Genomic DNA, 26,414 nt, shown 5'->3' on the forward strand with positions numbered 1-26,414 from the left:
TACCCCCACTTAAAGAGATGCACAGTGCTCAAGGTCCATAAAAGGTATTGTCTTGAATGGACGTGTAGTAACGCTCTTTAACCCAATGTTTTCCAAACTTACTTGATCATAGATCTTTTTCCCCATTTTACATTGCTTTTTATATCTTGCTGATCAAATTCCACTGAGGAAAAGTCTGTTATAGGGCCACCATAAGGTCTACTATCCCAGCCCACTGCCCAACAATGCCTTACTATTCCAAGTCATAATGATCTCTGCCTCTGAGCATACTTTATCTACTTTCTTGTCTGTTGCAGTTACAAACAGCTCATCTGTCTACCTACGTGATGAGTGAGACAGAAACAAAAACAAGTAGGTCATTTAATATGTATACTACCAAATACTCTACAGGTTATTTTATGTTATATTTAAAGCAATGTAGGTGTGAAACCAGAGTCAGAGACGGCTTATTTGCTTAATCTAACAGAGTACTTGGATTTGAATCCAAATCTAGGAGATTTCAAAATCCATAATGTCTTTAATTTCACCATGCTTCTTCTTTCTAAGCTCTCTAGGGACTCAAGTTCATTATATTATTTTTTCAATTCTTCAGTATTGAGCAGACTGATGAACTCCTTGATGATTACATGGTAGCAGGAGAAAACCATCTTTAAGTAGTAATAAAATAGGATTCAGTTTGGGTCATTCCTAAATCTATTTCATGTAACCACCGTACAACAATATATAAAAATAATTAAATGAAAGAATGAAAGAATCTTGACATCAACATGCCTTAGTTATTCCTCAATGAAATGTCTTTTGCTTACCTCACAGATACTAAAATAAGAAAAAAGGTGAAATGCTTAAATTCATCAGAGGAAAAGGAATTATTCTTTATTAAAGTTTTAAGGAGGAGGAAGAAAGAATAAGATCAAGAGTAAAAGCAGATGACTAATTTAAAACATTAACATAATAAACAACAACATAAATGTGGCTTAAGACATTCAACAATGTCAAAACAAAACAAAAAGCTAGCTAAAAAAGGAAAAAAGGCTAACGGAAGTCTGCATAAAATAAAATGTAATTTTATAAGATAAGCCATACTGCCTTGTTTGGAAATAGCGTTTTGAAACTGGTGTTACTGAAGATAAAAATTTGATGTGATTGGTCATATATTTTAAAATTCAGTTCAATAAGGTATGCTAAAAAAAACTTTCAAGGTAGTAAATACCCCTATAATTCGTTTTGTCTGTTAAAAGTAAATATTAGTAACCTGTATGTGTTCTTCTGTGCCTCTGTAATTCATCACTTCGAGTAAATCTTTTACCACAGAACATCCAGTTACAAATAAAAGGGCGCTCCCCAGAATGCCAACGCAGATGAGCTCTCAGATGTGAGGTCTTCCCATAGACTTTACCACATCCTGGAATATGACAAATGTGTTGCTTCTTTTTCCCAAGATTGGTACCTCTAAAAAACACACACAGAATAATATATACTTATATGAAAATATTCAAATAAACATTACCACATATATCATATAATCCCATGTTGAATTTCAAGTAGAAGACATTATCATCATGAAGTCAATCAGAAACCAAGACCATTTAAAAGCAATTTAAATAAAAATTTATATCTCAAACATATAAATTTTACTCCAGAATGCAATTGCTGTCCAACTGTAAATATACTCAAGTATAATAGAATTTAAAAGGACACATCATATATAATGTATAATTAACTATTTATTATTCTGTCAGGGCCATTCACAAAGTCTATACATAAGCCCAATCCAATTTAGTTGTATGGGAAACCAAATGGTCTGTCTACTCAAAGTCACCACGTCAGCTAATTTAAAAAGTAAATAAATCAAGCATGAATGCGTAACTAATCATAGGTACAAATAAAAGGTAGATGGGCACCTTAAGCAGACTTTAATTAACAATGATTTAAGCACATTTATTCATGAATTTGTATGGCCACACCCTGAATACACACTGGAGAAAGTCGAAGAAAAATTCTGGACAAAGCTATTGTCTTGGTTTCCTCAGTACTATATGAAATACATGTAAGTCAAAATTATCTTTACAGTTAAAATTCTCTTTGTAGTAACCATGCAAAGACACCCAAAATTATACATCAGAGATATAATTATAAAGTTTCTCCACATCGCAAAATTTGACATTTGTTACATTTCAGTATCTGATACCAAGAACAGGGTTTGGGAGATATGTGCTTATTAGATAGGTGAACAGAGGTATCTTATAAGGCCTAAGCAAGAAGAAAATTTTTTTGATTCCAGAACTGATATCCAAATAGTATTAAATACTACTTAATACTCAAGCTTAAAAGAAATTAGGCTAGTTATTGAATAAAAATGAATTTATAAAAAAACTTGAAATTTTCTATTCAACGTCAAAATCACATTATATAAATTTTGCAATGTTTCTGAGATTAAAAAAGGTACATTTAAGACCCCCCCAACTTCCCCTCCTCCCCCAATCTCACAGTCTAGCTATAGCCTATAAACCTTCCGTAAGCCTGAAAATCCTCCTGTATATATAATATACCTATCATTTTTCAATTTTTACTGGAAAAATGCATATTTCCCCACATTTATATTTTAATGTACTCACACTCAGTAGCATGTGAAATTGCCATAGGACAAACAGTGCTAAACGGTGCAGTGCTGGCTGTTAGATGCCATAGGTGTTCTGAACAGGGAGACATCAATGTGGGCTCCAGTAGTTAGAGAAGGCTTCGTGGAGGTGGGTAGGATTTAGATAGAAAGGAGGGAAGGCATTCCAGGCAGAGGAATAGCATAAGTAAAGACAAGGAGGAGTCATGCTGTTGTCTCAAGGGCAAGGATGTCATAATCTAATACAATTCTAGTTTCTGCTCCAGTCCACCCCCAATTTCTACAACTCTCTTCAAAGAGCTGTGTTGAATGAAACAGGTTTTTCTGGTTCACCTGCAATGCCAAAGTCTTAACCAAAGCCAATATTGTTTCCGTTTAATTTAGATATTTAAATTTATTTTATTTATTCTTAAATAGCCCTAAGAAAAGAGCAATGCTTGTGGCTATTGGTGTACAAACCAATTTTACATATTGTGTTCACCACAGCAATTTCACAGAGAATCCAATTCAGTTCACTGTTGTACTCAAGACTTCTTGCCTCTCTTCTAAGCCTACCACTAAGGTGAATCAATGTGCTTTTATAAACTCAAAAGTACTATTTCACTAACTTAGCAAACAAAAATTTAGCTTGAGAAAACTAACAAAGCACAAGATTGTAACATATTACAGCAACAAATTTGGGTTCTCAAAGAACCAAGAAGCCAGGGAAAGATGTTTTAAAATATTAAAGGTATTCATTATAAGGAAATGAGAAATATTCACTGTTTGGAAATGGGACAGGCATCTAAGAAAGGAAACAATGGAGACAGGGGCACACACAAATATATAATTTAAGGGAAAAGCTCAATACCCAGGTCTAAGTTTCAATTTAAAAAGGAAATTTTATTCCAGATAAGATCTAGATATGCTAGATATGAATTTATGGCATGTGAGGTAAAAGAAGGAAAAGAATTGAAGTAAATTTCCTAACAAACCAGGTAATAAAGGATTTAGCCATAAGTTTTCTTCTTGATTTTCATAATCATTCCACCAATACCTATTAAATAACCTGAAAAAAACCTAAGAATTTTAAGTTTCTGCTATTGAGTTCCTAAACATGTTGCAAATAATGTATTAATGCCAAGACAGAGTGACACAAACTAAAGGTAGAGGGATTAAGAAAAGTTAAATAAACCAAGTCTTTCTTTTGCTTGGGATGGGAGAAACGGGACACAAACTGAAATACTGACAAAGAAAAGAGATTTTGCAAAATAACTTAATTTTAAAAATATGGATTGATGTTTAATCCACACAAACCTACATAACAATAATGCCTTTAGAATTTATTTCACTTTATTAAAATTATTTGTCTCTTGCACTAAAGTGTCTGAAGGTTGGTTCTGCTTAATACTGAATAAATGATCATATGAATATTAATATAATTATATTTTACATTTTGCTAAAAGAGTAAACAAATGAAATTTAACTCTCTAAAGATGCCACCTTACACGTTCTTTCTTTTCTTTTTTTTTTTAAAGATATGGCTGAGAAAATAAGGCCAACATTCTAATATCTTTTAAGTACCACCTATCTCACCATTGCAGAACACTTTGGAATATTTTGAATTTACTATGTTTTTATTAATTAGATGCATCAACTATCAATGATATAATTGTGCCTACTATGTACACACACAATACACACACACACACACACACATGCACACACGCGCACACACACATACACGCGCTGGCTGAATTTTGTTCAAATGAGCTCTAAGAAATAATATAGAGTTTTTTCCTTAAGAATTTCAATTTTGATTGCTTAGAATAGTTATTTTAAAATGAACTCACAAAACTAGAAATAAATGTTAAGACTTTTACAATCCTCAGGATAGGGAAATTTTTTAGCAGCATAACAAAGCATCTTATGAAGACTGACCAACTAAAAATTTTCTTCTTAAAAACTTTGCAAACTTGAAGCGATGAAACTCATTCTTTGTGTAACAATGTGTTTTGCAAACCACTGACATAAAGTTGAAAGGCAATATAAACCCAGAAAAAATATCTGCATATATGACAGTTAAACACACAAATTAACAAATTCACAAGACAAAAAACAATTCAAAAAAAATTTTTAAATGGTAAAATAACATACCAAAAAAAGTTCAATCTCACAAAGTAATAAAATATAATAAAGCAATATTGAGATATTATATTTTCATCTGTCAGACTTTTTAAACATTTAAAAAAACGATAAAACCAATTACTGGCAAGAGTGTGGGAAAGCAGATACTCTCATACACCTCTGGTAAAAGTATAAATTGATACAGCTTTTCTAGCAGAAAATTCTCTTTGATCCAAGAATCCCTCTTCTGCCAACTTACACTGATGAAATAATCAGACGAATGTGCAAAAATATATATGTAAGAATTAAAATGACAATAAACTTCAAAAAAAAAAATAAGTTAAATTCTTATGCATCCATACAATAGACTACTATACAGCCAAAAAAAAACATTTGATGCAGACTCTATATAGACTTGGAAATAGGGTCACAAAAATTTTCAAAATAAGAGCAGACATGTAACACAGTGAGAAGATGATTCTACTTTAAAATATAATAAAATAAAAAAAAATGTCACAATGGTTACCTTAAAGTGGGGTTTTTATATTCTTTTAATATTCTTCTATATTTCTGAATTTTTATGAGCATGCATTAAAATAAAATTCTTAAAAATATATCTATTAAATTAACCCATTTCCCCCAAAAATATTCACCAGTGGCGCGTGTGGTTGCATTTACCCCAAGATAATTCGTGGATTACAGTCCTAACCTTACCCCCTAAGTTTGCCACAAAATATCTCACTTTATTATTTTCGTATTACTTTAGTATATCAATAGTCTTTGGAAACAAATGACATCACTCTATTTATAGCATTGTTTTTAGTCGTGGTACTTCCATTTACAAAATACAGTAATCCTCTATCACTGAAAATGTCAAATCCTAGAAAACGTAGCATTCCTATGTGTGATGTTCAATTACACTAGCAACAAGCTGCACTTTTTTTTAAGAGAAAAGGGCTAAAGACATACTAACCAAATCTACAGTCATAATGAAAGGCTTTTATAACATACCTCTCAGAAATGGCACTGTTCATTAAACAGACAAAAAATACTATTAATACAGTTAGTGAGCTTGACCTAATAGAGATTTTCTATCTGCCTTTGAGTTGGTCTTATAGATTTGCACATTGGTCAGCCTATTCTTAATAAAAGTAATGAATAACAACCATGATCGTTGAGAGCTTATTGTGTTCTAGACAGTCTTGTGAGGCATAGAGAGGCTGAAAATAACCTTGTAAAAGCACAAACAAGAGGGATTTGGACCCAGTGTCTTACTCTAGAGCTTTACCACTAGAGCTTCCAAAGTGGATTTGTTTTTGCATCTGATACTTAGATACTTGTATTTACTGGTAATTATTCAGTTGTTTGAAATTTTATGTATTCTTTGAATTGTTTTGGTCAGTTTATATAGGTAAGCATGTGATTCTAGTTAGGCAATAAGTTCTGAAATTTACTCTCATTTTTAGAGGAACTTTCAAGATAACTGTTTATGAAAGTCAAATCTAACTGAGGGTCAAGGTCTGGCCTATTTTACTTATTCTTTAAAGTTCTATCACTTTTAATTCTGTATATTTCAAAGCTGTGGGGGACAAGGTAGCATGATTATTAAATTGTCTTGGTAAAAAGTTTACATTAAGAAATATACCTCTGTCTATTGATGATTTTCACATTAATCCTACCTTGCCTAATACCAGCACTGCTATCCACGTTTTATTTTTGTTAACATTTCCCTAATCTTCTTTCATCCTTTTATCTTTAACATTCCTGTACCAATTTATCTGAGGTGTTCCTTATAATCAACATAAGGTTGGATTTTGTTTTTTAAACATAATGTGTCTCAATTTCTTAATTATTAAGCTTAATCCATCCACATTTGATATAATTACTGATGTGTTTTGAGTTTTTCCTGTTATGATGTTGTCCTAGTTTATTTTTAAAAACATTAAACTGAAATACAGTTCTACTTTTTTAAAAATTCTGACATTAATGCTTATTATTCATTTCTGTTGAAAATGGAAATGCTTATGCTTATCAACTATTTCTGAACTTTTTATGTTTATACAACTGCTATTCTCAAGCTAAGAATCAGCTTTTTATCTGTATTTAAGCAAATTTCATTGCCAGTTTGCAAATAGGCTAATTTCTGATATGAGCCTGTTAAATGGCACCTGTTACACTGTTTTTCAAGAAAAAGCAAACTAGGTAATTTTAGTTTTAAAAGGAGCTTTAGGAGTTGGAATTTTTTTATATAATTTCTTCTCTTAACTTTTTCTGCCACACTCATACATACACACAAAATGATCATGTAATGAATAATATCCCATAATTGATATGGCATGCAGTATTTCAAAAATTAGGGTGATGATATTAGCAGTCTTGAAAAGAAAATAATGTTTCATGTGTGCATACCTCCCACCACCTTCTTTACAGTTGGGACAGGTGCAAGCTACCCTCCGAAGTCTTTTTCCTTCTTGATGTTGTTGGTCCCCTTCTTCATCTACCACCTGTACTCTTAAGTGTGTTAGATCATTGGTATTCAATGTAGAATCACCACTGAGCTGCCACTCTTCGGGATCAGGTTCTTCTTCCTTAATCCTAATATCTAAAGAAAAAAACAAATACAGATGAGAACAAGCCCATTGGCTCAAAAAGGTAGCATGAAATCTAAGCCTCACTAAAGTGAATATTGTATAAAAGTCAAAAATCATCTGTTTATGAAGCATAATCCTTGCTCCTTGTTGTGGCTTATTCTTTCAAAATAATCTATTTTATTGTAAATATCAGAGTAAGCCAAAAAGGGAATAAAGCCAGCTTGAGAATTTGCTTTTTAAAAGACTGATCAAGAAAACCAAGTAATTTCTTTTGAATAAGCTGAGGCATAAACAACCTAAAACTTCAATTATAACTGATCTATTAGTAAATACAATTTTCAATTCAGATTGGAACAAAATCTAATACATTAAACCTCTCTTTCACAATCTATATCAATTATACCTGTCTGTAGGTACTATGTGAATGCAAAAAGGTGCCATTCACTTCAATCTGTTATTCACGAATTTAAGCTTTAAAGTCAATTATTACTAAAATATCCACAAATTTTCATTTTGATTTATGTAAACTAAAATTCTTAATGAAAATTTATCATTTTAGATCTGTATTAGTCACTAATAATTGAGTGAAATGGCCTAAAAATATCGAATGTATCTAATAACTCCTGAATTTATACTAATGAAAACTAGAATGTATAATCAACAATCAAGAAAAATGGTACAAACAATTTAAAACTAGTTTATTTTATCAGAATAATCACAACCAAGAATTACGAAGAAAAATGGGAAGAGAGGGGTCTCTGGCCTCGGCAACAGGGTAAATGGTAGTGCTATTCACTGACATAGAAAATAATGTTGAAACACAGATGGGGGTTCAAGGTTGAAGGTTATGGAGTCTAAACTGTTTGTGAGACATAGAAGAAAAGAAGCTGGACCTACAAGTCTGGAAATCAGAAAGAGGTATGGTCCTAGAGATATAGAAGTTATCAGTGTATACTAAGTCATGGAGTCAGTCCATCCAAAGAAGTAAGTTAAGTCAGCAGTCCCCAACCTTTTTGGCACCAGGGACCAGTGCTCCTATGAGAATCTAATCCCTGATGATCTGAGGTGGAGCTGAGGCAGTGATGCCAGCGCTGGAGAGCAACTGCAAATATAAGATGAACCTTCGTTCACTCGCCTACTGCTCACTACCTGCTGTGCAATCAATCAGGTTCCTAACAGGCCACAGACAGGTACTGGTCCTTGGCCCGGGGATTGGGGACCTCTGAGTTGGAGGATTTTGAGCAGAGGATTCATGATCTAACTCACTTACAGATCACTCTAGCTTCTGTATTGAGAACAGACAGTAGGAGGAGTGTCTTAGACAGTAGGGGGTTGGGGACCTTTAGGTTAGGTCACTCAAGACCTATGAGTAGAAAGAGAAAAGAAAGTGGTCTATGAGGAATACGAACATTTAAGAACAGGCAGATGAAGAGAAACTTGCAAAGAAAAGAAGCAGCCAAGAAAATGTGCAGAAAGTGTTTAATGATAAGTATAGTTAAGTTTTGCAAGTCTGGCCTGAGAAAGATATAGAAACATGGCAGTAGAAGCTAAAGGGGACTACGGGAGAGAGCTACAAGGTGGGGAGTGTTTTGTTTTGTTTTGAAAGACAAGACTTGAGCATGTTTAAATGTTTACGAGGAAGAGCCATTACAGAGGGAGAGGCTGAAACACTGGCATAGTCCCTAAGAAGTCAGGAGAGGATGATGATCCAGAGTACTCACAACTGATGTTGCACAGCTACCTACCTCTCCCTCTGTTACACGAGGAAGAGCTATTATGCTTCACAAACTGTGCTAGACCCCAGATACAGAGAGAACGTGATGGCTGGAAATTAAAAGAAAATTGGTTTCTATTTCCTCAGTGAAATGACGTAAGACTTAGATGTAAAATTCCTCCAGATACACAACATAAATGAGTACTGACTTCTGTTACTTATTAGTCATTTATGATAAAACATATATGTTCTTGCACAAATATGGCACAGTATTAGCTTTTTCAAGCTAAATAAAAGACAAAGCATATGGATATCATATATCCAGAGCTGGTTGATTTTAAGTACATAAAATGAGGCATTTTATCAAATATTTTTTAAAGCTGTTCGTCCTACATTTGTGACAAGATAGCAGGGAAAAAAGGGACAAAATACTAATATCAAGAATGGATAAAGATGTCTACAAAGACAGAAGAAAGATTTAAGGACAATACAGAGAACAAAAAAAGAAACTGATGAAAGAGTAACCTTACTGAGGTGATGAAGATACTACAGGGCATTCCTGTTCCAATTGCTAATTCTTACTGGAACCTACCATATGCTTAAAGAATGTCATGGACATAGTTACAACTTAGTCTTCTTTCTTATTGAATCTGAATACAACAAAGGCACATAGGACTTAACTTGTCCATACTGAACACATCCCATCTACAAACCAAAACTTCGCCTTGCATACCACCAGTTCATAGCATTTAAAAGCTACTTAACTGCTCAAATTATCTACTTCAGTTGAGTCCTGTCAGTCCATTCCCAGCCTCTCATCTCTCTCTTTTGCCAACCCATCTTCTACACAGCTTCCAGAATTTTCTTCCTAACTAAAAATTCAATGGCATCATTTTCCTGATTCCATACTTGCACTAATTCTTTATAGTATAAAGTCCAAACTCATTGACTTGGTATTCAAAAACATTCTCGATCTGGCTCCAATTGGAGTATTCCAACACTGAAATTCTTATAACTTTCAGAACACACGTCCTTTCTCAATGTCACATCCTTGTATGTGCCTTTTGCCTGGACTGTTTTCTAGCTCTTTCCTTTTTCACCTAACTACCTCTCTCCTTATCCTTTAAGACTAGTTCAAATGTCATCTCCTTTATGCATGCCTATGACAGAATTAATTATATTTAGTGGTTCATATATCCCTTTAGATAATAAATGCTTCACTCAAAAGTGCTCAGAAAATACAATCTGATTAAATGAAAAACACTTTCCTAAGGATGAGCTTCCAATATAGGTAATAATATCCCTGAAAAGACTTTGCCGTTAACTTTTCTATGCTCCCTCTATCTGAGAATAATAAAGAGAAGATTTTTATGAGATTAAGAGTCAGCGCATATGCATAGGACCACAAAGTTGCCATTAACTGAGATAAGGTAGGCTGGAGGTAGAAAAGATTATGGGAGGGAGGTACCAATCGGGGGCCCATTTTTAGATATGAAAGTGCTGAGGTGCAGTAAAATATCCAAAAAATGGTGATCAGGCAGTTGATGGGCCTGGAGTTTAAGTAGAAGTATGGCCTGCAAATATGTATTTGGGTGTCGTCAGCATATATAGTTGGTTACTGAGAGTCAACAGGAATGGAATGTACAAGAAGAAATTCTGGGACACTTCAAAGTTAACAAGTAGAGACGATTCAAAGGAACAAGCCAGTGAGATGGGAGAAAACCGGTGTCCAGAAACCAAGTGAAGAAGTCATTTCAAGAAGAACATAATTATAGGGTGTCAAATGCTTGATTACAAAGTCAAGTAAAAATGAGGACTGAGAAATGACTTTGGGGTATAAGAATGTGATAATCACTAGTGATCTTGATAAAAGTTGTTTCAGCAGAGAAGTGAGGATACAACTATGCCTAGGGTAAACTCAAGAGAATGAAAGGAGATGAACTGGAAACAAGTATGTATGTACAAATTTTTCTAAGAGTTTTGCTGGGAAAGCAAGTATTATAAAAATGGCACTCAAGTTTCTAAACTATACCACAAAGGTGGATTTAACACAAGAGTATGTGAAATAGTATCAACTAACCTTTATACTCAGTGGCAATATCTATACACTAGCAATATAAAAAAGTGAACATGTTTATTTAAACCCAACTTTTGGTACTTAAGAGAAAACAAGTTTAAATGCAAAAAACTTAAGCAATGGAAATAGAAATTCTCAGGACTTACATACACATTTAAGAACTTTATAAACAGCACTTGTTTTTTCTTATGTCAACTCTATCTCGAAATGTGTTTCCTTTCCATCTGGCCTGCTATATGACTAACAGTATCTGTGTCTCATGATCATGGTTGTTTTCAAGGCCTAGCCCCAATAAAACAAATTTGAGGAAGGGATATAGAAATGAAAAAATACATACACGATATGGTTATGAAGACTAATTTTCTCGTATAGCAATGGACAAAAAAATTATACAAAGATATAGCTTAACATATTACTAGTATACTTTAAGAAGAGAAATACCAAAACAGGAAGAAGCACAACCTCCTAGGGAATAGGTGTGGTGGTGAGGGTTCAGACAGAACCAACTTCCCGTAGCCACAGAAAAATAGCACTGTGGACTTCAAAGAGCTTGGCTGCTTTTGTGGATTAGGAAGCAGCAGCAGCCACTGATCTCCAAATCTTCCTGACTGCTCAATACCAGTAGTAAAGTTTTGAACATGGACTCTATAAATGTGTTTATTAAGCATGTGTACATAATATTATTCTAATTAATAATGAAATATTATAAAACACAAATAGATGAATAAGAGACACAATTTGAATTGTACGGTTAATTGCGATAACTCAATAGTAAATAACGTCGCAACAAAATATTAGGCTAAGTTTCAATGTTATCAATAGCAGAGAGAAAGTGTCTACCATTTTCCTGTTGTTTCAGTGATACTTGCATTTTTTTCCCCTATTCAATCCATGGTTTCTTTTCACAAGTATTAAAGCTACTTGTCCACTCTCTCTGAAGGTTATTCAGTTAAAATCAGAAAAATATGAATCCATTTAATCTGAGCATAGACAAACAGCAATAGGCAGCAGCATGCTGAAAGCATGAAAAAAGTCAGGAAGTGAATGGCCATATCATATGTAACACAAATACAGCTGACATGGAATTAGTGAAAGCACCTATAGCAATCTATAAAATCAATATTAGTTAAGCATTAATAACAGACAACATGCCTATGTTTCTATATAACTTCATAAGTTATATAAATGTCTAAGCACTATGTTGTACACCTGAAACTAATATAGTGTTATATCAACTGTAATTGAAAAATAATTAATTTTAAAAAGTTAAAAAATATTACAGGAAAATGCTAAATGCTTCCTCCTAAAACTGTTAATTATTTATCACTAATGCTAATAGAATATTTAAGACAAATTCTTAACTGGTTTATTAAGTCTAGGACATGCACATTTAATTTAAATAAACACTAGATAAATATGAATTACAGTACTGTTGATAAAATGAGACATTCTCCTTTATCAAGAGCTTATCATTAGGATTTTGTTCTTATCAAAGCCTTTCATAGTTTCTCCAATTTTTTAAGCACTGATAAAACTGCTTCATTTGATTCTGAAAGTTTATTTTATTTACTTGTTTCTTTTAATCAGTTTCACCTGCCATAAAAATCACCTAAACAAAATTACAGGATAATCCCACAAGATCTCATGTTATTTTAATTAATTTTCACATTCATAACTATGCAGATTCCTATGGACATTTCAGAGCTTCTGAGCTTTTATCCCCCAGTTCTTCTTTCAAAGAGATAGTTCTACATTATAGACATGGATTCCTAAAAATGTAACTTTACTAATCTAATCAAAAGTTAACACTTGAGGGAAAGATTTTAAAATTGAATTTTTTTCTTTTATTGAATATAATCATCTATCTCTGCTTTAACATGAAGCAATTTCTTTCGCACGAACCCTATCTCCTTAGATTGGATCATTACTCTTCTGTATGACTGCTTCCCTCCTCTCCATTTAAAATTAATCTTTAATTTCATCTCTACTATTCTTTTTAACCCCACCCCCTTCTATTTTTATAGCAGGTTTCCAAATTATCTTCAAAGTTTTTCTACCCAATTGGAGATTACACATTAATAGGATGATTTCTCCCATTAAATCTAGACAATACAAGCTTTCATAAGGTACTCGCACATATATATAAACATAACTGGAAATAACTGATTTTCTAATGTGGCTTATTATAAGAGCTCATTTTATAGTCATATCACAAATACATGAGAAAGACTGTGACTTACAATGAATACACTGTAAATAGTGAAATATAAACTTCACTTAATTTAATCTGAAGTACGAGATAAGTCCCTGTTAAGAAAACAGTGTTCTACTCTATCAGATGATGGTGAGAACTTACATATAAAATTTACTACTTGTTGGACACTATTTTAAGTACGTAATATGTATTAACTTATTTCATGTTCCCAACTACCCTGAGATTAGCAATATTTTTTCCCTACTTTCTAGATGAGAATACAAAGTGGTTAAGTAGTTTGCAAGGCACACAACTGAAAATGGATGGAGCCAGGACCTAAGACAAAGAATTATGCAAGTACTGCTAAAGATCAGTTCCCTCACAGGGCTAGTTCCTAGGATAGAGCTTTAAATTAGTCACCCTACATGTGAATATGTGATTTTAACTGGAGTTTGATTAAATCAAAATAATATAATTTTGAGAATCTAGGGAAGATAAAGAAAATGTATATACAATGGAATATTGTACAGCCTTTAAAAAAGAAACCCTGTCACATACTACAACATGAATAAATCTTGAGAACATTATGCTAAGTGAAATAAGCCAGTCACAAAAAGGTAAATGACGCTACCAATATGAAGTATCTAAATAGTCAAAATCACAGAAACAAAAAGTAGAAAGGTGGCTGCTAAGGGCTAGAGAGAGGGAAAAGGGGGAATGGGTACAGTTTCAGTTTTGCAAGATGAAAAGTTCTAGAGATCTGTTGCACAACAGTGTGAATATACTTAATACTAACAAACTGCACACTTTAAAACAGATGAAGGAAAAAACCTTAAATTTCTTCAATTAAAATATAAATTAATTTTAAAAAATAGATGATGGTAAATTTCATGTTGTGTTTTTTATCATAAAAAAAATATGGAAATCTCCCTTGTTGCTTCCCACTCCCAGAGGGCTTATTTCAGGAATGCCACATAAAATCTTCAGTATCACAGGTAAGATGTTCAGAATAACTATGAATAATACACATCGAGATATTATTGCAGACATTACTCTTTCTCTAAGGCTCCTCTCTTCCCACATAAGCTTTAGAAACTAAGTTTCCTCTCTCTTTCAGATTAAAAAAGACTATTTTAAAGCTATAATGAAGATTTTTTTTTTTAAAAAAAACTTTTCCTCCACCACTTCCCCCCACCAGGTTAAAATAATACCAAAAAGGATGATAGTTCCCAATAATCCCTGACTGCTATCTAAGAAACAGCAAAAAATAGATTTGTTACCAGAAGCTATCACAACTCCCACATTCCAAATCCTAACAGTACCAAACATTCATTTTAAGAGTAGATTCAATTTTTAGAGACAATTAAAGATGGTCTGAAGTCACATAAGTATTTAAACTGGAAAATATAATATTGCTCTTGATTCAAAACAAACTCTAAATTGGATCCTAGAGTGGTTCATACCTCCCTATCACCTAATCATCTAAACATTCTGTCATTGGAATAAGCAAATGCCCTAGTCTAAGCACTTGAGGACAAAAAACACTGTTGGGCTTATTATTATTATTGTTGTTGTTATATCTTCTTTAGTAAGACCAAGGGGGGAGAAATATACAAAAACAGCAGTAAGTTATATATGATTTTTTTTAACCTCACGTCTCACAAGCCTATTCTCAATTTTTATACTATCTACCCCATAAACGTATTTTCTTTCAGGTTCATACACACACACGTGTGTATATACATATGTATGTATATATGTGCATATATATGTGTATTTATGTTTGTTATTTGCCAAGAATGCAAAAAAAAAAGTTCGATACTGACTGTGTTGCTAATCCATTCGAATTTCGTGTAGCAAGAAATCTTCTAAATTAGATGGTTTGCGGTCATATTTAAGTGCTTTTTAAAAAATAGCTATGACAGAACAGATATGTTATCCATTTTAGATATTAATAATTTATTGAAATGCAAAGACATATAGCACAATATAAACTCATTCTCTCAAATTTAAATAACCCGGGGTTTTTTGTTTTAAAAAGAAAAGTATCTATTACTTCCATATTAATTATCACTTTAAAAATATATCAAAACCTAACTTCTAAAATTCAAAGCCTTCAGGACATAAGTTGTTTAGGATGGTAGTTACCAGATAACTCCAGGTTATTGTATTTTGAATAGAAATCTCTCCAGAATAAATTATACATTTACCTACTTTCTTTAACAGGAAGCTCAGAATATTAATCTTTCTCTAATAACTACAATACATTACTAGAAATAATTTATAGTATTAGATGAGACCTAGAACACTGCACTAAAAACATCCAGAATTCTAGTTTATTTTTTATCTACCCTTCTGTTTTCCTGCCTTCTTCCCAACTCTGGTGGTATCAACTCCCCCATTCTCTCTCAGGACACCACACCCATCATCCCTTCTAAAGTGTATCTATCTTCCAAGCCAGTTTTAAACTTGGAAATCAGCCAGGATTGTTCAAACTGTATATAAATAGTACATAAATTAGGCCTAAAGAAAGAATCCGAGGCTTTTCCTGAAAAACCCAAACTCCCAAAAGTGAAGATGGCCACACTGGCTGTACCTGCTTCCAGCAAAGAGGCTTTCAAACTGTTTCCTGAAAGGACGCTCTAAATGTCAGCAGAGATGATGAGTACATGCGGTCCCAGGTCCTCACATAAATCAGAGCAGCCAAAGAAGATCTGTTTTATACACCGGAGTTCTTCCTAAGACTTAATTTGAGGAAAGGGTTCTACTCTAGCACTGGACTAAAACTGATGTCTCTGTCACTGCTGCTATGGCTAAAAAATATAATGGTTTGGGGGTTTTTCTGCCACCTCTCATTTAAAAAAAAAAATACTACCTTTAAACAAAGGATTCCCTTTCCTCAATCCTGTGTTAGAAATACATATTATTTTTTCTAAGAATTATCTGCAACACTTTCTGTGGATTCTCAACAATCTTAATTTGAGTTGCTATCATAAGAAATACAAAACAATGCTTTAAATGATCCAGTAAACCACATCTATATATAGCTTTGAACAGTTATTTCTAGTTATAATGTTACAAGTTTCGTGGTGTTCTAATTTTTTTGTCTTCTACCTACATAATCTCTTTGTCATATTACCTACATAAAAGGGACTTCGTCATTGTGTGGGCTGGCTATTATATTAAGGAGTATAAGCCAAAAAGCTGTATCTTGGCACTTTTAGAATTTGTGCATTTTCCTTTGGCCCCAAATTTCAATGTATTCAATTCAAACATGTACTGAGCTACTTTGACTAAAATTATAACTTATAAAACATCAAATAGGACTAGTGAGGTTGTGCTACAGTAATGTCCCAAAATCTCAATGGCTTGACCTAAATTTACTTCTCGCTAATTTTACATGTCCAATTTGGATTGGGAAGATCTGCTCATCACAGTCCCTCAGGAACCTTAGGCTCCATTTGACACATGCTTCCAAGACTGCCTTGCCAAGGACAGAAAAAGAAAATGTGGTAAATCACCTCCTGCTCTTAAACTTCCATTCACATTCTATTGGCCACCATAAGTCAAATGGCTATGCCTGGCTTCAAAAATGACAGGATGGGCAATCTAATCATATGCTTAGAAGAGAGGTGGACTATTTATGAAGACTCATGACTCCCAAATGCCCCTGCTAATGAAATAATCAATTTACTCTTTTTCCTATAAGCAAAATACACCTGTCCCTTCCATCAGAAGATAATCCTAAAAACCCACCTAGTTAGTTATAGCATCAAGCTCAAAGGCAAAGATCTGTGGATGATATGGAAATAACCTATAAGGTCCAGACGTAGCCCCTCTTCACAGCAACCTATCTACTAAAACAAGTTATCTACCTCCCTTCATACACACAATACACACAATACACAGTAACAGAACAGAAATATAACCATAAAAAACATTCCCTTTCAAAAGAGGAACAGAAGACCCAACAGTCTGGTTGACAAAAGTTAGTGATTCATAGTAATTCATAAACTCAGCTGAACAGATAGTTCAAGTGCTCTCTGCTGGGGGCAGGGAGGCAGGGGATGCTCTGACTGATCACTGGAAAGAGTTTCTCAGTCCAGGGTTCACTGTGCCTCTTGGCTCTATTCTCTGTTATCCTCCTCCACCACAAGTGAAGTAAACACAAGCAGTTTACTTCCTTGGTTAAGCACAATTCTCAACCTGCTGGTAGAAGTTTAGGGGGCAGGAATCAAGAACATTAAATCTCAAGTAGTTAACACTTTTTTACTGCTTGTGGTTTCTTTGGTTGTACAACTCCTTAAAAAAAACTTAGGCTTCTTACTTGTTTGATTCTAGCCAGTTCCAAGTGCCAGTGTCTAGAACCACAGTTTTTTTCCCTAGATGTCTCTTAGATTTACCACATTTCTTTGCTTTCTTGGCACCATGAGACCGTGTGTCTATTATCCTCCACTTAATTGTGGGTACCTTGGGCTTACCTGACTTTAGTAGTAAATCCATATCTTTAGTCTCTTTTCCCTAACTCAATTGAAAGGTACCACTTCCTTAGACCTTTACTCTGATCATCTTAACCCATTCAGAGGTTTTATCAATGAGTGATGGTTATAACTTTGATTGGATCCTTGCCATGAGACTGAGTTTTAATTATCTGCTCAAAAGGCTACTCAGTTTCATTTCTTGGGGATCAGAGGTGAGAAGCAGTTGCTACTTCCAATCCTAGAAATCAGCAAATTTCTGTACTCTCTGTGTCTCATTCCTACTTGTAAACCAGCCAATCATTTTCTAGCTCATCTCCTTATACCTTGTCAAATGGAGACAAAGACAGCTAAAATACAATGTTTTCCAACCTAGTAACCTAAAGCTACAAATGCACTGGGTATATTACTTGCCTTCCAATTTACTACAGGCAAGTTTAACCAAATGGTTCTCTGCACTGCATCTTCCCAGTCTCTAATATGTTTTCCTACTGTCTGATCCTTGAGCCAGTGTCACATTCGAGGTTTTTTGTTAGAGCACACTACTCATATCAATTTTGCTTTTAGTTAGGATAGGCTACATAGGTATGCTTGTTGCCCAATAAATACAATGCAAATCACACAAGTAACTTTAAGTTGTCTAGCAGCCACATAAAAAGTTAAAGAAACAGCAAAATTAATTTTAGTAATATATTTCATTTAACCCAATATACGCAATAATTACATTTCAACCTCAACAACATAGAAATTGAAATATTTTACATTATTTTTTTCATACTAAAGCTTAAAATCCAATTTGTATTTTACACTTAATCACATCTCAATTCAGTCTCACCACATCTCAAGTGCAAAAAAGCATCACGGGTTAATGGCTACCATATTAGACCACACAGGAAGTGCAAAATTAATTTGCAGTAGCAAACAACTTCTAAAATCTCAGTGGCTTAAAACAAATGTTTATTTTTTTATTCACAGCAATTATAGGTTAGCTGAGGTGTACTGCATGCTTTCCTCACTTGGGGATCAACACAGAAGAGCAGACACTATAGCATATTTCACTGGTCAAAGCAGGCTACATAACTACACCCAACTTGGGTTTGCCTAGAAAGAAAACCAGAAGTATTAGGTAGATGGCACTCATGACTACCATATCCATTTTTTATATCACAATTTAAAACTTTAACATTATATATTTAAGGTATTGTATCTTTCAAATTTTTCTCCCCAATATACACCTACTTCAAAAGCAAAAAACTGATAATGTGGTAAACTACAGTTGACCCTTGAACAACACAGGCTTGAAATGCATGGGTAGATTTTTTTCAATATTGTAATGTATTTCCTTACAATTTTGATATTTTATTTTCCCTAGCTTACTTTATTGTAAGAATACAGTATATAGTACATATCACATACAAAATATGTGTTAATCAACTTTATGTTATTAGTAAGGTTTCTGGTCAACAGTGGGCTATTAGTAGTTAAATTTTGGAGGAGTCAGAATGCATGGATTTTCTCCTGCGTGGGGAGTCAGTGCCTCCCCCCACCCCAACTACTTCTTGCTAGATTAAATAGGAATTATTTCTACTACTTGCTAAATGAAATAGGAACTCTAACATAAGTGTAGTTTCTTTACTATGGATCATAATTTTTTCTTTAACGAAGTTTCTGAAAATTTGTTTGCTAAGAGCAATTGAAAAGATGTGAACAGAGCTCAAATACCATTCCTTTTACTTCATTTTAGCAAACAAGTACTTCAAATTCTCTTTAATTTCTCTTACCAAGCCTTTTCAAGGATTACTACTGATGAAACAAAGTACAGGCTGAAGGAAAATCTAATAGGAGGAGCAAAGCCACATTTTTTCCTCAAAAGCGGGGTAAAAGAGGAAAATGAAGGGGGAAATAATAATCAAAACTGAAAATAGTTTTAACATTTTTCAAAAAGATTTCCTTACCACCTCTGTAAATTAACTTTCTGCCACTTAACACTGTAACATAAAAACCAGTGGCCTATTTATTTATCCAAAATATAAGGTATTACTTCAAAGCCTAAAGCTTTACTTTCACAGGTCTATGGCTCGAACTCCTTTCTTCTAAAAATAAACGCTTAAATTCTATTCTATCTTAACTTAAGCATCCAAAGAATTTTAGCAAATTTAAAGACCTAAGATAATGGCTGGATTACATGAGGTATTAGAAATTAAGGAGTATCCCAGTGAGGTATAAGTGGTATAGGCAATAAAAAAGCATCACAAGAAGGGGTTTATGTATTTATGTAAATAAAACAGGAAATTTTGCTTAGGGAATAAATGTACTGGTATACTTGTAAATCGGTTTCATATTGCAGTTAATTCTTCCCTACAAAAAACTTCAAAGTTGGGTGTTTTAACTTATTAATTATGAATATAGGATAAAATAAGCTCTTTTAAATAAAGCAGAAGGGATACTATCTAGCTGATAAGCAATCATGTAGATGCTTTTCTGAGAGAAAATAAGACAAAGCCAAATCCCAAACAACTAAACAACCAAAACCAAAACTAAAGAGTCCAAACTAAACTTTCCGATGCCTGATGCCAGAAGACAAAACAAAAAAACAAAAAAAATTCTTTTCTATTGCCCAAAGAAACATATTACCCACTAAAACTTTACAATCCTAGAATAGTATCTTAGAAATGGTAGAAAATAGACGATTCCTACATGTTTCATTGATGTCAAAAGGGTAGGTAATTATAGTCCCCATTTCCCCCAAATCTTCCAAAACTTCTTGTTTTATAAAAAATTTATAATTCTCTTGTTCCATTTGTCTACTCTCATGACTTCAATTATGTCTATCACCTCTATTTTACAGAATTTCAGTCCTTTGTCCTGAGCTCAGTCCTCTATCTCTGCTACCAACAGCCATTTCAATCTAGCTCCACAAATTCAATCCGCTAAAACTAGTATCCCTTTACCTCCTCCAGATCAGTTATTTTCCATTCCCAACTCTGGCAATGCATAACCTTTTTTTTTAAAACAAAGGACTCATCTTTTATTCCAAATAGCTAATCATCAAAGCTGGTATATTCATCTTTTAAAATGTCTAGCATTCTTACTTCCTTTATCCCTGTTTAACTGAAATAGCCCCCTACCTTCTTTAGTGCTAGTTTCTTCCCATTTCAATCTATTCCCAAAATCTATCTTCCAAGCACTGATTTATTCATGTTATTCATCTGTTCAAAAACCTTCAAGGGCTCCTTAAGTTAAAAATATTAAAATCTAGCCAGAGAGAAAAAGTTGAAAATCACATATTACTTATATATGGAATTTAGGCTTATACCTAAAAGCAACAAGTGAACAGGACAAACAGAGACTCATCGACATGGACTATAGACTAGTGGTTACCAGAAGGGAGGGGGTAGGGGGGAGTTAGATGGGGTAAAAGGGGTCAAATATGTGGTGACAAAAAGAAATCTAACTATGGGAGCTGAACACACAATGTAAATATATATATGCCTTACTGTTAAAATGTACAGCTGAAACACTGGATTTCATTAACCAATGTCACCATAAAAATTAATTTTAAAAAATTTAAATCCTCTCTAGTAGTATTCAGTGCTTTCCACTCTCTTACCCAAATGTGTCCTATCAGTCATTAGTCTCTAAACAACATCCCAGTCCTCTAACTCATGGTATTACAGCATTTCCGAAAGTGTTCCTCACAATTAACCCAATGAAATACTAATCTCTAGAGATAGATAATCTAAAAAAAAGGAAAAGAATTCTGCTTCCTTCCCTTAAACACTCAGAGGTTTCTCAGAAACTTTAATATACTAATGAGAATTTTCATAACATTTCATAATACCTATTAATATCTTAAAAATCATTTTCAGGGGAAAACTAGGCTACTCTTTATTGTCTCCTAGATAGGCGGGCTCTATACTCACTTATATTGCTTTTTGTATTGTTAGGAAGCATCTTTCCCCTCATCTCTCTATACCTTTACAAACCTAAATTCCTCCATGGAAGTTTTTCCTTCTAGATAGAGTCTTTCCTGACAACTGAAGCCCCCTTTGATTTTCCACTCCTCTGCACTTCTACACAATTATCTGTATCATGCAACTAGTAACATTACAATGATTTATACTGTCAATTACTTATTGATTTATATTGATTACTGCTCCATGTGTCTGCTTTAAATACTCACTCCCCCCCCAACAAATCTGGAAAGCTTCTTGGGAATATGAACATGTATGTGTTTCTCTTACAGACCACACAATATCAAAAAAAGTGCTAATTATTTAACTTGACTAAATACAGTTACACTCTAAGAAACTTGTTCAACTGTTCTCTCGAGTTTCTGAGCTTTTATTATCCCTCTGACCAAATAAGACTGCCAAAATTTAAGCACCAAGGGGATTTATAAAAAACATATCTAGCTTTCCCCTTCATATGCAAGAAAAAACAAGAATACGTCACTGCAGCTTAATGCAACTGCCTATTCTCAAAGATTTATCAACTACCTTCTTCATATTATATGCAATAAAGGAAATAGTCTGAACAGTCAATATCCATCTTCAAGGTTTTCATAGAACCATAAAATCCTCTTGACACTTGTAAAACAACTAAGCATTCACCCTGTCCAAGCTGTTACTATGAACAAGGCTTACTAAACCAAACATCACAGGGGATTTTGACACCATAATTAAAGTACAATCTTACTCATATATTAAATTATTTTTTTTAAAAAATTAACAATCCAAAATGCCCACTAATCAAAAATAGAAGAGATAAAACCTACATTTTCAAAAGCTTTTTATTATAGAAAAACCTCAAATGTATACAAAAGTAGAATATAACAAATTCCAATGTATCTATCACCCAGTTTTAACTATCAACTCTGGGACAATTCTGTTTCCGCTATACCCCACATTGCCTAATATTGTTTTGAAACAAATACCACCTATAATATATCATCCATAAATATTTCAGTATGTACTGCTCCAAGATAAAGAACTTATATTTTTTAAATCTAGCATGCATGTTATTTTTAGAATTCATGAAACCTATAGTGTTAAAAAAGACTTTGGGGGAAGTCATTTAATTCTTCTAAATTCCCTCATATGCAGGCAAGATCTTTTGCTTCTCTTGGTTTTTTCCTCTCACAGGTTTATAGGCTGGTTTTTGAAACATAATTCTAAATGTCAAGAGTCTTTAAAAAGCTACAAATTTAACACAATTACACAATTGGTAGTGGTATGAAATAAACAGGTACCAGGCATCTCACACATCTGAACAAAGAATTGTTTCAGAAGCAAAAGGCAAAATTTACATAGTTACCACACACATCTGTTTATTCTGTATCTATTACTGATAGTTCTTCTCAAAAATAAAAAAAGATAAATGAATGATTGTTGAATTCCAAAAGGAGACAAACATGTTAACTAAAGCAGAAAACAAAAAGGAAACAGGTGCTATTAAACAAGCAGTAACATAAAGCAGGCAAGAGTTAAAAGGCTGTATACAGATAATATCTGAGCTAAGCCTTGAAAAATGTCAACCTGAAGGTTAATCCTCTATTCTTCTCTGTTCCTTAAGTACCAAGGTTCAATGCTAGCATACTATTTACCACATATTAGAATCTTCTACTTGTCTGTCTAACCTAGTGGCTCTCAAAGGAAAGAGGTGGGATTTTGCCAACCAGGGACATCTGGCAATGTCTGAAGCCGGTTTTTATTGTCACAACTGGAGGGTAGGGGGTGCTACTGGCATCTAGTGGGTAGAGGTGAGAGATGCTACATACTAAATTATGAACTTTAGTGCAAGTATCATAGTATCTTTGTATCTTCAGCATCTGGCACAGCAGGAACTCTACACATATTTGTAGATTCAACAGATCATAAATTAAAGACAATGAAATATAATTTTATGTTTCAATTAAACTCAATAAAGTGAAATAAAATAAATAAATGTAATGTAAGAGCCAGTGGAAATTTTAAAGAAGATAACATGTTTCGGGCAGATAACTAATGTAAAGGATAGACAATAACAACTTCCAGTGTCTTCCAAAATAAAAAATCTCTAACTTTTCTAGATATAAATCCTTCAGATACACATACTTTTCCAAAGGGATAAAAAATACATGTGTGTAAAGATATTCACTATAATATTATTTGATATAAGGTTGAAAATACCTATCAATAAGGGTCATATTAAATAAATGACAAGATATTTGTTCAAGAATAATGTTAATTGCCGTTCCTAAGAATGAGATAGCTCTATACTTGTAATATTAAGAGATGCAACAAAAAAATTTTTTTGATGCAGAAGAATGGGTATAGTATGGTACAATTTCAGGGAACGGTGGAGAGAATACATAGGTATGGTAATGTTAGTAAATGTATCCTTCCACGAGAGATATTTCACACATTAAAAAAAAACTAGTAACAACAACTACCTCTAGGGAGGGGAACTAAGGAGTTAAGGAAGGAAAGAGACTAACATTTTAATGACCATCCTTATAAACTTTCTGAATTTGTGCCTTGCTCATTAAAGAAATACAGTAGCCCCCCTGCCCTTATCCACAATTTCTCTTTCCTGGGTTTCAGTTACCCTGAGGTTAACTGCAGTCTGAAAATATTAAATTTCCCCAACCATCAATATCTTTATGGCTTGATGATCTAAGATCATCCAAAGCAGATATCCTCCTTCTGACATATCAGATTAACAGTAGCATAACACTATGTCATAGTCGCCTATGTTATTCACCTCACTTGATCTCATCACAGGCATTTTATCATCTCACACCATAAGGTGAGTATATTGGAGCAACATATTTTAAGAGAGACCACATTCCCATTCACAAAACTTTTATTGCAGTATATTTTTATAATTGTTCTATTTTATTATTGTTGTTAACCTCTTACTATGCCTTATTTATAAATTAAACTTTATCCTAGGTATATATAGGAGGTTCAGTATTATCCACGGTTTCAGACATTTACCAGGATCTTGAAACATATCCCCTGCAGATAAGAGGGGACTATTATAAAATTTTTAAAAAGTTTTAAATACACTAGAAAAAAGAGGAGGCAGGCAAAACAGATTAAATGTTATTACAATAGCCTAGAAGAACAGTAAAATGAGACTAACAAAATGAGAATGGAGAGGAAGAACAGATCACAAAAATATAGCAGAGACAAAATCAAAAGGACGTGCAACTTTCTAGCAAGAAACAGAAAATAGTAAACTCTGCACTTGCATCCCAGCAACTAAAAGTAGCTGGAGAAAATACACAATTATGCTAATTACCCCAGTGGACACCTAGTAACCCTGTAATTCTGCCGTCACACCAGTAATTTCACTTTCTAGTTCTCACAAATGACCATTTCAAACCTTCTTCCATCTTAAATTTCTAACACCTGCCCTCACCCATCTCAGCTCATTACAAAAGGAAATTAGAAGCAATCTGACAAGAATTACCTATCTTTCTACCAACATATCAGCATCTGTAAAGCTTTATCTTATGACCTTCTAGTTAAAATATGATTATCTCCAATCTTATTTGTGGCCAATCCTGACACCTGAGTCCATTTCACCTTGCTTGCCTTCTTAAAAACTTTACCTTCTTCCTGTATCATCAATTTCTCACCCTTTACTGAAACAAACACCCTTCCCACAATCTCAAGTCCACCTCCAGCTACTATCTCTTATTTTCAATGTTCTTCTTAACAGAAAAAAAAAAAAATCTTAAAAATATTTGTCTGTAATTACTGTCGCTACTTCCTCTTCCCTTAACCTAATCCTTTTCTTCTCAGGCTTTCCTCCCTGGCACTCCACTGAAACCACTTGTCACCAACAACCAGAATCTCCTTCTCTTATACACCCTCCACGGTATCTGAAAAGTTAAGAATTCTCTCCTACTTTCTTAAGTAGTTTATTCACTTGGCTTCCAGGGTACTGTTCTCTCCTGGGAGCTCTTCTCTTTCCTTTGCTGGCTCCTCTTCCTCTTCAAATGTTGAAACTGTCCTAGGATTCAGCCCTAAGGATTTCTCTCAATTTGGTTAAGTTTCAGTTCCTAAATTTCTATTTTGTTCTTTTACGAATCTGCTTAATTTTTGTTATAATCTCCAATTTTGTTAAATTTTTTTCAAGTTTGGCTTTTATCTGCTAGACCATACTAAAGAGCTGTTTTAGTCTATGTTTGTTAATTCTTGTATCTAGAGTTACAATAAGTCTTGTTTCTGTCGTCTGTTGTTTCTGCTGGCTCTCACTCATGGTGTCTCATCTTCTCATATGCCCGGTTATCTTTGATTCTGTGCTGAACACAGCATTTAAAAAAACTACAAAAATAATTTGAGGCTCAGAATGATACTATTTTTCTAATCTCTATCTATATTCTTTCCCTAATTTACTAATTTATAACCCAACTGCATTTCAAAATCACTTGGGGACTTTTAAAACACATCTTTTCTAGGCCTCAAGCAGAACCATAAAATTAGAATAGGGAGGAAATTGAACACAAGTTGTTGGCATTTTTAAAAAGTTCCCTGTGAGATTCTATCATGCAGCATTAATGCTGAAAAGCTATGACCCAAATGATTTCACTTGGGCATCACATCTACCTAAAATAAAGACTCCGAAAATTTTATCTCTAGCCCA

At 33.6% G+C, this 26,414-nt stretch overlaps 1 protein-coding gene across 2 annotated transcripts in view; it reads right to left on the minus strand.

Moving 5' to 3' along the window:
• Nucleotides 1-26,414, minus strand: part of SP3 (Sp3 transcription factor) — a 50,040-nt gene that overhangs the window by 3,500 nt on the left and 20,126 nt on the right. For both annotated transcript variants that reach the window (XM_039855764.1, XM_039855765.1), the window contains exons 5-6: nucleotides 7,133-7,325; nucleotides 1,253-1,449 (exon numbers count right to left, since the gene is read on the minus strand). In XM_039855764.1, coding sequence (XP_039711698.1) covers nucleotides 1,253-1,449; nucleotides 7,133-7,325 — 390 coding nt within the window. The remainder of the gene's footprint in view (nucleotides 1-1,252; nucleotides 1,450-7,132; nucleotides 7,326-26,414) is intronic.

The sequence above is a fragment of the Pteropus medius genome, unplaced genomic scaffold (assembly GCF_902729225.1).
Source record: "Pteropus medius unplaced genomic scaffold, Ma_sr-lr_union100, whole genome shotgun sequence".
In the NCBI taxonomy this organism is placed as follows: domain Eukaryota; kingdom Metazoa; phylum Chordata; class Mammalia; order Chiroptera; family Pteropodidae; genus Pteropus; species Pteropus medius.